Source organism: Asparagus officinalis, chromosome 1, assembly GCF_001876935.1.
Source record: "Asparagus officinalis chromosome 1, Aspof.V1, whole genome shotgun sequence".
NCBI classification, from domain to species: domain Eukaryota; kingdom Viridiplantae; phylum Streptophyta; class Magnoliopsida; order Asparagales; family Asparagaceae; genus Asparagus; species Asparagus officinalis.
In genome coordinates, this window is record NC_033794.1 from 19,415,606 (window position 1) to 19,433,311 (window position 17,706).

Below are 17,706 nucleotides of genomic sequence, written 5' to 3' on the forward strand. Positions count from 1 at the left end.
CAAGCCTAAAGGTTGGGAAACAAAATTTTCGCTGTTGTTGATGCCTTTTGCATTCTATGTTCTGTCCTTCTCCCCGAGATATTTGTGGTTGTTATCCATGTTTTGGCATAATCATCTATGTTTTTCGCCTCGAGATTTGCATCATTGTTTTGGTGAATAGATAGGAAAGCGGTAGTATGAATGGTTTTTGTTTTTTCAATTAGAAAGGCATAGTCCTCTAGGCAGGAAGAAGAGTTTGGTTAGGTGGGGGTTAGTTATATTCATTTGAGTGAGGAATACCAGGGGAAACTGAAGAAGCACAATTAATCTTTAACTATGAGGATAGGGTTTGAGTGAGAATGGTAACTGAAGGATTCATATTGTGAAAGATAAATTTCAAGATATAATATCGTGGGTTAAAACTAATTTTAACTGTATAGTGTAATTAAACTTCTGCAACTTTAAATATTTATCTTTTACATCTTTGGACCTCAGTATTGGTGAAAATATTGCTATCAAGTGGACTTATAATCTTAGTAAAATTATTGCTATCCAATGGATTTAGAATCTTGCTGATATGGGGAGTACTACGAGTTCTACAAATTGGAATGTATGAATTGAAAAAAAAACAAGAGCCTAAACTTGACTGTCGTGTCATTCTTGGTGTATACATGAATACCCTTCGTAAGCACTCAGACAATATCGATTTGTGAGGACTAGGGATCATTTGGTTCAAGGTAATCAAGCTAATTTATATCTACTTTGACAATTATGTAGCATGCACAGTTCTTTTTTGAAGCCATGTTGTGTTGAGCACGTGTGAGGCACCGCACATGTATTGCATGTCTATTCATCATCAAATTTTCCACTTATTGGTATGCTGTGTCCATGTCGACACATACTTATCCGTGCGACATGAGGTATAAATCTGGTTTGCCAGGTGTATACTAGATTTGATTTCACCCATTCTCCTAGTTGTCCTGTTATGTAATATGTATATTTTGGAGAAAAGAGATTGAACAATTAGGCAACACCTTCTTAAGGATGCTATTTCTACATTAGAAATCCATTAAAAGTGCATACATGACGCTTAATTTCATTTATTTTCAACAACCACATTAGTTGTCATGGCACTTATTATAGTGAGAGAGGAATTTCATATATTGAAAACTTCGTGGTTACTTTATACATTCAAGATTTTTTAGCATAAACTCAGAGGTAGTCATTTCCAATATTGTCAAGATCGACAGCTAAGAGGCTCCAACTTGGGCCTGTATGTATCTAGTTTATCAGCAATGAGTTTATATTATTGTTATTATTTTATTCTGTGTGCTCATTATAATTCTTCATGATAACTATGTCCCTCTCCTGTCATTTCACAGGAAAATTATTAATGTGGACTTTTACACTTTTCTTATGTGTTTTGTTTGCTTTGGGTGGAAGTGGGACATCTATGACGAGCTTCCCTCCACCATGAAAGTTTTCTAGGTAGTTGAGGGTTTGAGAAGGGCATTGAGTCCTATAATTTATATCACAACTTTTACTTTGTTTTTTCTACTTTTGAAGTGTTCTAAGATCAAGCATCCTGCTAAGTGCTTGATTCCTTGGTTTTTTGTTGCACTCATTTTTGAATTATGAATTTCTTCGTTTAAACTTGTCATCCCCACCTATCTTTACTGAAACTATCTGTTGATATCTTATATGTTCTACGAGTAACATAACACTGGGGTTTTTTCCCCCAGATAAGCAGGCCAGAAGATTGGGAACGCTCACCTGATCCTCGGAAATATTTTGTTGAATTCTTTGGGACTGCTGAAATGTAAGTTTCATATTACTATTCTTTCTTGTTGGCATCCTATCTTGCTGTCATCTGCATGACTAATTTTGCTGTCATCTGCTTGACTATGAGAGTGCTCTAAATCATAATAGTTGCATAGGATTTTGTATGTCTGAATTGACTAGTTGAGCAATGAATAGCAATCTTCCTAACACAGTTTGCAAAGTAAGTTGGTAACTACAAGCATAAGGTGGCTGAAGTCTGCTGCAAGAATCAATGTTAATTACATCAAAATGAGGATAACTATGAAGAACTCAGAAGAAGTAATTGAAGTAGATAAGTTTTGCCACTGGAATGAGCAAGGACTTCAATAATCTGCATCCGATGCTAGTTGATCAGTAGATTTTCTCATGTTCCGATTATTTTCTGTAGGAGCATTGTTGAAGGGTGGATTAACCAATAAAAACGAGAGTAAGGGATGAAACTATATCAATATGAGCTAATATAAATACTAAACGAATATTTGTAAGGTTTTTTTTCATCAACAGCCTTATTTATTTTATTAGTTTTTTTGCCATTAAGTGTTGCTATTGCTCTATCTATATATTTAATCTGGGAAACCGTTCTTGTCCTAGGCCAAGCAGGTAGAGGCATTTTTTTTGCTTTCACCATCTCTATGCAGCCAAGCGTAACCTCAGTTTATTGTTGGATATTGCTTGCAATCAAATTGGATTTTATTTGAGTGTCACATGAACAAGATCTGTTTCTAACCAACACTATTAAGCCTAATGCCTACTTTTTATTAGTTTATTGAAAATAATGCTGGATAGTGGGGAACCTGTGATTTATATTTGGGGGAATTAAAAAAATGAATTGTATAGAAAATTAATTATTAGTAGATAATACCAAAAACTTCATATCTATGCTGAATTATGTAGGTTGTTTCATGTGAGATATGAAATTATTCAAATTAAGCAAATGGAGATGATGTAACGGTTGCATAAGCAACTGATGGGATAGACACTATATTTTATCTTTTTTCCAAAGTTAAACATGTAGAATTTTTGGACCTAAGCCCATCTAGTTTAAATATCCTGAGCTTAATTGAGTTTGGAGTGTACTTCGAAATCGGTGGGGTTGAGTTTCTGGACACACTCCATTTAAATTGAATTGCTTTAGGCAACTGGGTTCAGGTTATAAACTTGAAAGTTCAAATTCATGGACTGCAGTTGTGCTAGTCCCTGCTTATGTCCCCGTAAAATCATATTGATGGGGAATTAAAAGAGCCAGTGTAGGGTGATGAATGTCTCTCTCTCTCTCTCTTTCTCTCTCTCTCTCTCTCTCTCTCTGTCTCTCTCTCTCTCTCTGTCTCATGCACACGCACACACTTCCTATCCTTTAGGCTCTCCTTCTCTTTCTGGATTATGTGTGATAGTTAATTCTAATGCTCTTTTTTCATTCTTGCTGTTTGAACAGTGTATATGCGTGTTTAGATTCTTGAGGTTTTCTTTGAGGAACCATTATCTTTTGCCATCTAGTAACCATCATTGGACTTTGACATTGCGATTTCTCTTGGCGGCGCACAAAGTTGAGCAAAACCATAGGATGTGGAGGATTGATTTCAATGATTAGGGATATAACTTGAGGTTAGATTCAAACGTTTAGAAACCTGATCACACACTTGAAATGTATTGGGTTTGACCAAATTTTGTAAACTTCTTGGTAAAAATTCTGCAGTGGAAATCTGCCGTTCTTTGTTTAATTTCCTCGGGATGTTATTTAAAGCTCGCAGGTTGTTTCAAGTAAATAATGGGTAGCTGATTTTCTGAGGTGCATGATTTTATGTTTAGAGATTTGGTACATGAGTCACATCAACCATATGAAGTGTAATTTTAGCAAAATTATAAAAAGAACAGAGCCTATAGTACATATTGATGGTAAAAAAATAAACGTAATCACTTTTGTTATTTATAAACAATCATTCGTCATGATAGCGAGATTGTGGATGATGTTGTTCATTGAATCAAATCAGGATTCTTAAAATGTAATAGTTTTTCTAGAATCTTATGTGTTCGTAGAATAGCTGTGGGATTGAAGGGAGATAGGACAATTATTAACAATGTTCAAAAACACGCTCTGCCAGGCTGAGTACTCGGCTAAGTACTCCTACCTGACACCAAAACTTGTTGGGTAGCTGAAACCCACTCGATTATGCAATCAAACCGCGTAATCGAGTGGTTAAAGATTATGTGCCGGTATAATTATGTAGGCACATAATATTCCTGACCCGAAGTGCACTTAGTTACCTTAAAGCCTACTGATTGCTGCCTCAAAAGTTCCCAAAAGAAAATACGATGCATCTAAACCCTCTATGCCCCAACGCAGCCTCTTCTCTGTTGGTACTAGTTGCCATTAATTGATGTCTCTGGCTGCTGCTGAGTGTCGACGCTGATCGCCGCTATAGCCCACCGTTTAGTTAAAGGTCGCCATGAGGATGATGAAGAAGACTACGTGGGGAAATTTACAAGTTTTTAAAATGTTATAACTTATGGGAGATTTTTTAGTTTATGAACTTTTAGTAGTTTTACATTTAAGTGTATATGACTTTGATTTGAATAGTTGGCGTATTATTGTTAGTCTTTTGCTTGGAATGTTTTATATTTTCCATAAATAGTTATATTTTTGTACCTGATAAATAATATCTTTATTAAAAATTTCAAAAACACATAATTTTGAATAATCTGATTAATCTTCGCATAATCTGACTAATCTTTGCATAATCCGATTAATGATATAGCTACTCGATATCAGACCGTACCCATAATGAAATTGTGTTTTAGAGCCTTAATTATTAGACCACCAATGCTTTATGGATCAAAATGTTGGGTGATTAAAAGGAACATGTGCCAAGAAAGGGTGTAGCAGAAACGTGAATATTATGATGGTCTATGCACTTAAAGATAGGATAAGAAATGAGTATCTTATAGGAGATGAGATGTTGCTTTTATTGAGGATAAAATGAAAGAATCGGTTAAGATAATTTGGTCATGTACAACAAATGCCACTTAATGTACTGGTTAGGAGAAGTGATAATATTATAGTTAATGAGTTAATGGGGTAAATGAGTTTAGAGGTAGACCTAAACAACATGGTTGGAAACAATTGAGAAAGGTATGGTAATAGTTAACAGAGGAGATACCCAAAATAAAATTGAATGGAGGAATATGAATCATGTAGTCGACTTAGGCATAAGGACTTGGTTGTTGCTATTGTGTAGTAACATCACCCTTATAAATACACTTTTTGGTGAGTTAAAATGCCAACATGATGAACTCGACATTAATTTGTCATTTGAATAATCTCAAGCCAAATTACGTCATCTTTTCTGGGAGCTGTCATCTTTGTGATGCAGAATTGGATAGACCAAGTCTCAGCAAAAACCGGTCAATACATGTTGATGTTATAGTGAATGATTGCATTATATTAAAATGAAATTATGTTTGTCTATATGAAGCTTGGAACTAATGCTCCTCATTGTCCTTTGTTAGAAGAGAGTATGAGTATTAGTTTAGCATTGGTTTAGTCCCACATTGTCTGTGAGATTAATTTGTAACTAATCCATCTCTATAAATAATAAAGTATAGAGTGAGGGAAAACCCTCCCAAGAAATTCTTTTCTCTCCAAATTTTAACATGGTATCAGAGCCTATCTCTAACCCTAACCCTAATATACTAATCCAAATTTCTAAGCCTAACCCTAACCCTAGGCAGCCGCCTCTTTCCAAAACCCTAACCGTCAAAACCCTAACCGCTCTCTCCAAAACCCTAGCGTCTCTCTCCAAAACCCTAGCCGCCAAAACCCTGCAGCCGCCTTATCGTCCTCATCTTTCTCGTCCTCGCCATCGTCATCGCCCTCATCTTCCTCGACAACTCCTCGTCCTCGTTCATCCGATCCACGTCCTCGTCCTTGAGCTTCTCTCACCCGAACCCTAACCCTAGGCAGCCGCCTCTTTCCAAAACCCTAGCCGTCAAAACCCTAACCGCTCTCTCCAAAACCCTAGCGTCTCTCTCCAAAACCCTAGCCGCCAAAACCCTGCAGCCGCCTTATCGTCCTCATCTTTCTCGTCCTCGCCATCGTCATCGCCCTCATCTTCCTCGACAACTCCTCGTCCTCGTTCATCCGATCCACGTCCTCGTCCTTGAGCTTCTCTCACCCGACACAACTCCCACTCGACGCCGCTCGCCGTTGATGACCGCCGCCACCATGAGGCCTTCGCTTGCCGTCGCTATGCCCGTCGCTTGCCGCTCTCTTTTTGTTTTCGAATCTGAATTTGATCTGCGAGTTGTCCTGTAAAATAAATAAATAAATAATAAAAAACACCTTCGGGTTCCATCTTAACCTTCGGGTTCTTGATCTTTAACCTTCGGGTTTCATGTTAACCTTCGGGTTTCATGTTAATCTTCGGGTTCTTGCACTTTAACCTTCGGGTTCAAAATTAAACATTCGGGTTTTTGAACTTGTTCAGTCTATTGGCTAATTCAAGACTTATTTTCTTGACCTTGGACATATTTTGATTGTTTCCATTTTGGAGTACAATTTGTGGAGGGTATTGTCTTGAACTCTACTTGTTTGTTTGATGATGGCCGGATCCGAGGAACTCAAGAATTCTGAGTTAACTGTCCAGACAAAAGTTTTAGAGATATTTTCTGGTAGAATTACTGACTGGAAACTTGATGGAATTAACTATTTTTAGTGGAAACGTGTTATTGAAATCTACGTGGCAGACCGAGACAAAACTGGACATTTGTTGACAAACCCTCCTACTCCGACACCGGAATCTTAGACATTAGACGATAGTGTCCTCTTGCATTAATTTCTTAATACTATGGAGCCTAAACTTCAGGATTTAGTTCTTTATTGTAAGACAGTGAAGAAACTTTGGTGTTTTTTACAAGATCTCTATGGGGGTAGCAACAATATTAATTGGACATATGAAGTAATTCAAGAGCTGTTTCGTAAGAAACAGGATGGTAAACCCATGGATGATCATTATGGTGAGTTCAATCGTATGGCTTAGGAACTTCGTTAAAATTTTCCTATTACTGGGGATGTAAAACAAATGCAGAACCAATAGAACAAACTTATGATACTCACCTACTTGGGCACCCTAGATTCCATTAACTCCTCTGTTTGACCACAAATTATGGGGACCTCCGCCATTAGTTCTCTGGCTGAAACTTATCACTTTCTGAAGAACAATGTCCCTACACAACCACTCACATCTATTACGGATCGCTATGTGCTTGCCACTCAGAGTTGACAGTCTTATGGACGAGGAAGTCATACTGGTGGTCCTGAAAGAGGTAGAGGAAACTTTAAATAGAGAGGAGGTTACCATACTGATCGTTCTGGAGGCCGAGGTGATCAATGAGGTGGTCGTGGAGGTCCATCTCAAGACAGACATGCTCGTGGCGATGACTCAGTGAAGACTTGTAACTACTACCACCAGTTAGGACATCTCAAATATAATTATCCTGAATTAGAAAAGAAGAAGGCCAATGATGCTTACATGACTGCTCAGGACAACCTCACTTCATCTGATAGTGAAATTCAACCACAGTCACTCTCCCATGATGGGGAGCTGCAACGTCAATTTTAGCAATTTAATTATTTCAGCAGTACTAAAGTTCACAAACATCGTCTTCCTCTTTATCTGCTACTCTTAAAAGTGCATACCCTTTTATCTTTACTTACATCGTCTTCATTTCATACTTGGATTATAAATATATAGGTTCCACTGATCATATGACATATGACTGGGAATCAAGGTATCATGTCATCTTTCTCTCCTACATCTAATTCAGTTATATTAGCTGATGGTTCATGTACACCTGTTCAGGGTGTCAGCAACACTAGTCCTACCCCGAGTCTTCCCATTTCCTCCGTATTCTATCTTCCTAGTTTTCCCTATAACATTTTATCTGTTAGTAAGATTATTAAATTACTAAACTGTACCGTGACATTCTTCCCCACACATTGTCTTTCAGGACCTGGTTACGAGGAAAACGATTGGGACGAAACATGAACATAACGACCATTATGACTTGAGCGCCAAACATTTGGCTTGTAGCGGAAACTCACCAGCTCTACAATACCACTATCAGTTAGGGCATCCCTCTCTCTTCTCAAGCTTCTAAATCCTCAGTTCAAATCTTTTTCCTCATTAGAGTGTGAGTCGTGTTAACTTAGCAAACACCATCGTGTGTCTTATCCTAATCGAGTTAATAAGAGGGCTGCTAAGCTATTTAATCTTGTTCATTCTGATGTCTAGGGGCCATGCCCAATAACTTCTAAATTGGGATTTCGATACTTTGTCAGTTTTGTGAATGATCACTCTCGTGTTATTTAGATTTATCTTCTCAAGTCTAGGTCTTAAATCTTTTGTACTTTTAAACTCTTTATTCTGAAATAGTCAATCAATTCAAGACTTCGATAAAAAAAATTCGATCTGAAAATAAAAAGGAATATTTAGATGGCAAATATTTAGATGGTAACTTCACTAGTTTTCTTGAACAACATGGAATCGTTCATCAGTCTTCTTGTGTTTACACTCAGCAAAATAGAGTTGCTGAACGAAAGAATAGACATCTTTTTCATATTGCTCGGACTTTGCTATTTCATCGTCGCGTTCCCAAAGAATTTTTGGGGGAAGCTATCTTAACAACATGTTACTTGATTAATCGAATGCCCTCTTCTGTTCTGCAAGATAAATTTTTTTTCAAAGTTTTATATCCCAACGATGATCTCTTTTCGCTTCCTCCAAAGATTTTTAGCTTTCTATGCTTTGTTCATAATCACAGTCCAAATAAATAAAAGTTTGGACTCTCGGTCTATTAAAGACATTTTTCTTAGCTACTCCCGAAAGCATAAGGGTTATAGAAACATTGACTCTAGGTCTATTAAAGACATTTTTCTTGGCCACTTCCGAAAGCATAAGGGTTACAAGTGTTTCTATCTGTCACTTAATCGTCTTGTGTTATCTGCTGATGTAACATTCTTTGAAGATAAACTCGGTCATTCTAGTTCTTCATCTCCATTATCATCGGATAAGTATGACTATTTAATTTTGCAAGTCATTAGTTAACGGTGGTGGTTACAAGTGGTTCATCTGCTGACAATACTATTTACGTTACTGGCAAAGACTCAGCTAGGTTTAACGATTCAATTCAAGTTTATCATCGTCGCTTTGCTCCTGCTCCTGTACCAACATCGGCCTCAACACCACGTCCTCCGCCCGAAGAACCTGAATCAGTAAGTGTAAATTTACCCCATTCTGCGGAAGACCTTCCTATTGCACTTTGAAAAGAGACACGAACTTGTATTTAACTTCCTATTTCTAATTTTGTCTCCTATGATCACCTATCCTCTACCATTCAATGTTTTGTTACTTCACTCGACTCATATTTGGTTCCTAAGAATGTGTCAGAAACCCTGTCTATTCCAGGTTAGAATCAAGCGATGTAGGACGAAATGATGGCCTTACAACAGAATGACACTTGGGATTTGGTCCCACTTCCACCAGGAAAGCGGCACATCGGCTGCAAATGAGTGTACACTGTCAAGTTGAATCCTGATGGAATTTTGACACGCCTGAAAGCCCGACTGGTTGCTAAAGGCTATTCACAGATATATGGCTTGGATTACGTAGATACTTTCTCTCCGGTGGCAAAAATAACATCTGTTCGGATTTTTGTTTCGTTAGCTGCAATAAACCACTGGCCATTTAATTAGTTGGACATCAAGAATGCATTCCTTAATGGTATTCTAGATGAGGTTTACATGGAGCAACCATCAGGTTTTGTTGCTCAGGGGGAGAATGCGAAGGTGTAGGCTGAAGAAATCACTCTATGGTCTGAAGCAGTCTCCGAGAGCCTGGTTTGGATGTTTTGCATCGATTATTCAGGAATTTAGGCTTTGTCGTGCACAAAAAGAGCACTCTGTCTTTTGATGATTTCAGAACGAGAAACAAATTCTGTTAGTTGTCTATATGGATGACATTGTAATTACAGGGGATGATGCTTCTGGTATTGACAGCCTGAAGAAGTATTTACAGATACATTTCCAAATAAAAAATCTTGGTTCTCTAAAATACTTCTTAGGCATTGAAGTTGTAAAGTCAATGAAGGGTATTCTTCTATCACAAAGAAAGTATGTCCTGGACATGCTCCCAGAAGCCGGGATGTTAAGATACAAAAGCAATAATTCTCTAATGGATGTGAACTCAAAGTTACTATCAGACCAGAAGGAGCTTCTTGAGGATGTTGGGCAGTATATGAGATTAGTGGGAAAACTGAATTATCTGATGGTGATCACCTGGCATCACATTCGCAGTCAGTGTTGTGAGTCAGTTCTTGTCCGCACCAAGAACTACTCACTTAGATGTAGTAATGAGAATTTTGAGGTACTTAAAAAAGGCTCTGAGACGAGGAATTCTCTACTCAGATCACTGTTTTAAAAAACCTCCGCCTAGTCCGCTTGACGTACGCCTAGATCTAGGCGGTACCTAGACCGTCTAACTAGCGCCTAGCGTCTAGGTGGTATTTAGGCTGCCCACCTAGATTTTACGAGCGTTTAGGGGAGCATTGTCTACTTACGTGGATTGCACCCTGTAGGTCTTGATTGTGATTTTATGTGTTGTAGCCTACACGTCCTCCAAACTTTATTAACCTCCAAATATGAACACCTCTACTACCTCCTCCGACCTTCAGTAAAACCTCATCAACCATCACTTAAATGAAAAAAGAAATCCGTTTAGACACCAGTCTGGCATCTAAGCTTTCTATAACGTTGACATTCACTATCAATTATTGTAATTAAAAATAAAAAAAAACATCTTAGGTTTTAGCCTTGTTAATTATTATTTTGGCTATTTAGTATCTAAGTATGCATGATTTATTGTGGAACTAAGATTGCTATCTTTTTTTTAAAAATTTATATGAATTTAATACATATTTTTATCAATTATTATAATTAAATAATTTAAAAATAGTCAAACGCTTAGGCGTTGCCTAGGCGTACGCCCAGGGGTCTAAACGCTAGACGCTTGCTTAAACGCCTAGTCTGCCTAGCACCTTCTGTAACATTGCCGAGCTCCCCCGATCTTTGTAACTACTAACAAGGTAAAGAGTACTTCTTAAATATTTATTTAAGTTAGTTAACAACAGTAACTTAAACTTAAGAAGGGTAAGTTAACAGTAAACTTAAGTTCAAGTTTAAATTTAAGTTAAACTTAAGTTTAAGCTAACAGTAAACTTAAGTTTAAGTTTAAGTTAATATTAAGTTTTTTTTAAACTTAAGTTTAAGCTAACAGTAAACTTAAGTTTAAGTTTAAGTTAATATTAAGTTTTTTGTTGATGGTAAACTTAAGTTTAAGTAAATAGTAAACTTAAGTTAACAATATTTTAGTTAACAGTAAACTTAAGTTTAAGTTTATTGTTAACTTAAATTTCACAGTAACTTATAAGTTAACAATAATTTGAGTTGAGAATGAGTTTTTATTGTTGAGATGAACTTATAATTTGAGTTAAGAAGTATAAACATACAAAGAGCTATTGTAATTGGTAAACCAAATAATTTAGTTAATAGTGTTGGTATTTTAGTATTTATGCATCTTTGATTGAGTATATATATATTTATCTTCAAGTATCACAATTAAAAAAAAAAAACGCCCAGAAACCGTTTAAATGCCCGCCTAGGCGACTAAGCACTGGGTGCCAAGTCCAACGCCTAGAAGCGCCTAACGTTTAATGTAACATTGACTCAGATCAAGGACACACCAGAATTGCAGGCTTCTTTGATGCAGATTGGGCTGGATGTCCTTTTGATAGAAGATTGACTACTGGATATTGTGTCTTTCTTGGAGGAAATATGGTGTTATGGAAGAGTAAGAAGCAAAGTGTTGTGTCTCGATCCAGTGCAGAATCAGAATACAAAGCTATAGCAAATGTGATACTGGAGATGATTTAGATCAGAGACCTATTGACAAAGATTGGTCTCCCTCCAGAATGTCCCATGAGTCTATATGACGACAATAAAACAACAATTCACATTGCTGAGAATTCCGTGTTTCATGAGAGAACCAAGCACATTGAAGTCAACTGTCATGTAATCCACAAGAAGCTTGAGGACAAAATTATGATGTCAAAACATGTATCGACAATACATCACTTGGCAAACATTCTTACAAAACCACTTGATCGAACACGGGTTGACTTTATTTGTGACAAGCTGGGCATGCATGATATATATGCTTCAACTTGAGGGGGAGTGTTAGAAGAGAGTATGAGTATTAGTTTAGCATTAGTTTAGTCCCACATTGCCCGTGAGGCTAATTTGTAACTAACCCATCTCTATAAATAATAAAGTATAGAGTGAGGGAAAACCCTCCCAAGAAACTCTTTTCTCTCCAAATCTTAACATCCTTGTCTGTTGGGCATTCATTATTTCAGGGTGCAAGAGATGACCACACTGGTATATTTGTTATCAAGAAAATTTGTTCTACACTCTCCATGTTCCATTCTGTTGTTGTTGTTCTGCATGTTTCCTGTGGATCTTTGTTAAAATGGCCGTAATATTTAGTCCATGCATGTATATAATGTGTATCACAACTTATATATGATTACTGAGATATATACACAGTTTCTTGCATTACAATCTATAGGGCATTCAATCCATTTACCAACTTCTATGATCTCTGCACTAGTTCATGTTCTTCTTGATATAAAATTTTGCTGTTTTATATTATGGATATTGTAAGGGATATGCCTCCTGCAACTGTTGTATATGCTGAATTGCTCTTAGCTTGTATTTTTTGCCTTTTGCAGTGCTTTCGTTGCACCTACTGACATTCAAATATTCACTAGTGAATCAAAGAGTAAACTGTCAGTACGATGTAAGGGTAAAACTGTAAAATATTTTGCTCAGGCTGTGGAGGAGATTTGTGAGGCATTTGATGAAATGCAACAGAGAAATTCTGCTGGTCCTGGAGAAGATATTGACACGTCTGCAGGTGGACCTATTCCTTCTTCAACTGCTGACCTTGAAGATAGCAATCAGCAGACATTTCACAAACCTACTCATTTAGAAGATCAGGAGGAGAAACTGGACCAAAAGGATGCTAATAAAAGTGAATGCTCCAGTGATGAGCCAGATGGGCTGGAAAGCTGTCCAGGGAATCAGAATGGAACTGGCTCTGTCATTCAGCCAAGACGTTCAGGCTGTGAGCATCCGAAAGATCATTCAGTTGAGAGAAGAAAAAAAATAACGGATAATGGCATAAGATTGTGTAATGAAGGTAAAACAACCGGTGCTCCTTCAACTAAGGAAGATAGTTCTAGTAGCCCTCATCCTGATGGCGATGAGAAAAACGGTGTGAAAATATTTTCTGAAACTGAAACTAAGAGTACTTTTCCAAGCAACTCTGCTAATTTGCAGAATCAGGACCGCGGTAACTCTGGATCACTTACCGGTCTAGATGATGTTGGCCGGCAGACTGTAGAAAATGCATCAACTTATTTAGAATATGAACTTAATGTGCAGAAGGCAATAAGCACTGGTAATGACACTGATTTGGCGGTTGAACCAATAGCAAGTGCTCAGGTTGAGTCAATAGTACATAAAAGTCCCATGTTGCAGAAGAATACGAGAAAAATTTCTGCAAAGGAGAATGCAAAATTTGGAGATGGGGATAGTCGCTTAGGATCAGCTGGAAACTCTCCAAGACTAGATAAAGTACCTGACAAAAGAAAGCGATCCCATAACTTGAAAAAATATAGGAAACATGCTTCTGAAAAGGATGAACGGCAGGGGGTTCAGAAAGGGGTTAAAGCAGATACCTTGAAGAAACAGGTCACTGAAAGGTCGCCTTCTCATCTTCAGGGGAAGGAGTCCGTGGTCAGCAGCAAAAGACAAAAGTTAGTTCACATTGAAGATCCACGAACAGCTAAACGGTCAAAACATGGAGATTATGTTGTTGTTATGAGCTCAAGAAATATTGATTCGTCGCATTTTGCAGGCAAAGCTAAAGGAGATAAAGTTGTGAACAGTAGACAGTCAACATCCTCTTTGCAAGATAAGGTGCACATGACATCTAATTTGGGAATACGGAATGCTAGGACACACATAGGGAACACAGAGGCTGTGCGCCCTCCACCTAAACAAAGTAATCGGATATCGGAATCAGGATCTATCTCCACCCCTAAAAGTGCTAGACATACAGTTGGAAGAGGTCCAGGTTTTGCAAATGATGGTATATCTCCCACCACCCATTTACGCTCGAGAAGGAGAGCATTTCTACTTGACGACGACGATGAGGAGGTTAATAGAACTCCGCCAGTTCATCAACAGGCTGCTAGCATTTTGATCTCTGCACATTCAAATGGTCAAATTGCTGAAAGCTGCAGAGAATCTGCATCAATAATGAACAATGCTTCAACTGATAATTTACATTGTAAAAGAGAGGAAATATCTTCAATTGATCAGGCATCACCTCTTAAAATAGGTAGTGGTTCAACATCACATCCTTTGGAGAAAAGGGAGGTAAAGCCCGAAAAAGAATTAGGGCGACAAGTATTTCGTAGTCCTGTGAAGCCAGAATCTCCCAAGTCCTTGTCTAGTGAGGACAGGGAAGCCATAGCCAAAACCTGGATGGTGGAGCCTAAATCCATCAAGTTCCCCCCAGCAAAGTCTTCAGGGAGCATGAAGAAATTTCAAGACAGCTCTTCCAGAGAATCAACCCATGGTTCTGCAAGTTTAAATCGTGCACATAATCAGGAGGCTACAATAAGAAATAAGTCATTTTCTCCTGCAGTAAAAGGGAATGCCAATCGTAAACCTAATGCAGCTATCAGTATGGCTGCAGAAAACAGGTCTGACATGAATTTTTCAGCTGAGCAAAACATCGAGAAGGACTCTCTGGTAGCGGAACGGTACATAACATACTGTGGTTCACTTTTTATCTTTTCTATTTCTTTTAAATTTGCTTTAATGTTTGTGCTTGCATGCATTTTTTTCCTCTGTAACATGTGTAATATAATCAATATAGTATAAAGAGGTTATTAATGTCATTTGTTTATTAAGTTTAATATAATCAATATAGTATAAAGAGATTATTAATGTCATTTGTTTCTTAAGTTTTGACTAAGACATGTCAAAAAATTGTCTATTTGCAGATTTGATTCTGTAAAAAGAAACCAAGCAGCAAATATATCTGTTGGTTCCAGGTTTTTAGATTCTGATAAGTCATTGAAACACCTTATTGAAGCTGCTCAAGAGAAGAGGAAAAAGGCGCTGTCCCTGAACCAAGCGCATGACACTGTTACTCCTTCAGTTGCCACTCCACCTTTGGTTAATGGAAAGAGTCCAAGTCCTGATTCTTCTATCTATCTTATCGCATTAAAAAGTTCTGTTCAAAATGATGTGGAAGTGTTGCATCCTTCTAAGCCATTTGGTTCTCCATCTGTACTTGCCCAGCCAAATCCATCAAATCAAACAAATCACGAGGAATATGAAAGCAAGACTAGTCCTGCATACAGGCAACTCAGGGGTTCTTTAAGTGGTGGAACTGAAGCTTCTATTGCTCGTGATGCTTTGGAAGGTATGTTGGAGACACTCTCAAGAACAAAGGATAGTATTGGACGTGCTACCCGGCTTGCCCTTAACTGTGCCAAATATGGCATTGCCACTGAGGTGAGCAAAATTTGATCTTTTTTCTCTCCCCTTTCTAGCATGCGTAGTTTCTATTATACCTGTTGTCTTATTTATTTTTGGCATTTTGTATTTCATATCTCAGCTGTGCATTCAAATTTAACTTTTTTAATCCATATGTTTGATGATAATAATCTCCCATTTAGTGTTTTAAACTTTCTATACATCTTTTGTTTTGTTTCGTCACAAGTCTTTTAGTTTACATTTAATAGAAATTTAATAGATTTCTTTTGAATTATTTTAAATCATTTTGACTAAAATCTGGAAACACCTTATTATTGGTGACTAATGGTCAACTTTGCACTAATAAGTAGTTTAATTATGAAGCCTTATATTTTACCTCTTTTCTGTTATGATTTTCTTGTACTTGAGTTTTAACTTCTTTTGAAATGCCTGAATGGTTGATGAATGTTTGTTGTATGCAGGTTGTAGAACTCCTCATACGAAAGCTGGAGTTGGAGACTAGTCTTCATCGTCGAATTGACCTGTTTTTCCTTGTGGACTCAATCACTCAATGTTCCCATGGCCAGAAAGGTATCAATGTTTTATTATATAGTATGAACTTTCAATCAAAACGTTTCAAGATTTTCCATGGTTTGGTATTTAACCATATGAATATCCATTTCCAGTATTCTTTTTGCATTTGAATGGAGTGTGAAAATGAGGCACATGCAAGTCATTTGTACTATTAATGTTGAAATTCACTTATAAAATCAAATTATTTTCGGTTGAGATATTTTCTTTTTATTTTGTTTGGGATCTTAGTGTGATCATCCACATGCACAGAGGGAGGAGACAAGAAGGATCATTTTGCTAGTGGCATTTAAAGCAAATGGATCCCACCACTGTTATTTCTTGGCAACTCATTTTACTAAATGAGGAGTCACCTAATATTATATGTCCACATACATATACACATGCATTTTATAAATTAATTGTATCTTCCCAAGATACACACACACACATGCATACGTATATGCATGCCCTTGTATGCATGCTTGGCTGTGTCCGTCTTAGGTCTCTGTGTGCGTGCATGTGTTTGAGCTACTAGAGGATCTTGTTCACCTAACTTTCTAGCCGTTGGATAGACGTGATGATCAAAATCTGATCTGATGATGTGACAACCCATTAATGCAATTAGGGTAATATGGTAAATCACTCTTTCTATTCTTAGTCAACTCCTCTTCACATTGCGAGCGTCACCGACTCCTGTAGTTGCTGAGTGCGACTCCTTCTTGACCGTGAATGCAGTGATCCTGTTGCGGTGAGTGCTGCTCTTCCTACTCCCTCGCTGCAAGTGCATCCAGACTGCCCCTCAATGAAAGAACCACCTCTGCCTCCCTTGTAAAAAGTAATGAGTTTTGGATCAAAGTGAGGAAATGTTCTGAATCAAAGATTTATTTTGGGCGAAAAAGCGAATTTCTAATAGAAAGTGGGCTTAAAAAATGAAAGATCCAGCATTCATTTAGAAAAGGAAATGTAAAATAAGAAGAAGAAAAACATCTGACCTTTCATTTGGAAGATAATTCATTACTCAAAACATTTGCAAGATAATTAACTCAAAAGTATTAAAGCTTTAAGATTATTAATAAATTTTAGATTTAGATAATCAAATAAGGGATCACTGGTTTGTTACTCTCACATCCTTAATAGTTGTCGTATACAGTACATACAGTGAAATGAACAGTACTCAGATCAGTTATACCATTACCAATAACTCCAGTTATCTAAATCACCTCAAGGACAGTTTCGCAAAATTCTGCGACTAGGGAGGCAAGGGTGGCGCATGTTAGGACGCGGCAAGGGGATGAGAGGTCGTGGTCACAGCAAAGGCAGCACCTGCATATAGTGAGGAGCAGCCGACTCACATCTCGAATTGGGGAAAGCCGGTGGTTGATGAGGGATGAGAGCTAAAATGGGAAAGGATTTTCTCTTTCTTCCTATGTCAAATTACTATATTATCCTAATTGCATTAATGAGTTGCCAAATCATCAAATCAGATTTTGATCATGTCTATGTGAGGAGCAGCCGACTCACATCTCGAATTGGGGAAAGCCGGTGGTTGATGAGGGATGAGAGCTAAAATGGGAAAGGATTTTCTCTTTCTTCCTATGTCAAATTACTATATTATCCTAATTGCATTAATGAGTTGCCAAATCATCAAATCAGATTTTGATCATGTCTAT

General features: G+C 37.5%; 1 protein-coding gene across 14 annotated transcripts in view; it reads left to right on the forward strand.

Moving 5' to 3' along the window:
* The window catches only part of LOC109820416 (ENHANCER OF AG-4 protein 2-like), a 43,903-nt gene that overhangs the window by 8,198 nt on the left and 17,999 nt on the right, over nucleotides 1-17,706 (forward strand). For all 14 annotated transcript variants that reach the window (XR_002241839.1, XR_002241842.1, XR_002241847.1 and 11 more), the window contains exons 2-5: nucleotides 1,722-1,798; nucleotides 12,640-14,742; nucleotides 14,986-15,502; nucleotides 15,946-16,054. Coding sequence is in view for 2 of the 14 variants with exons in the window: in XM_020386583.1 (XP_020242172.1) it covers nucleotides 1,722-1,798; nucleotides 12,640-14,742; nucleotides 14,986-15,502; nucleotides 15,946-16,054 (2,806 nt within the window). In the remaining 12 variants the exon portion in view is untranslated. The remainder of the gene's footprint in view (nucleotides 1-1,721; nucleotides 1,799-12,639; nucleotides 14,743-14,985; nucleotides 15,503-15,945; nucleotides 16,055-17,706) is intronic.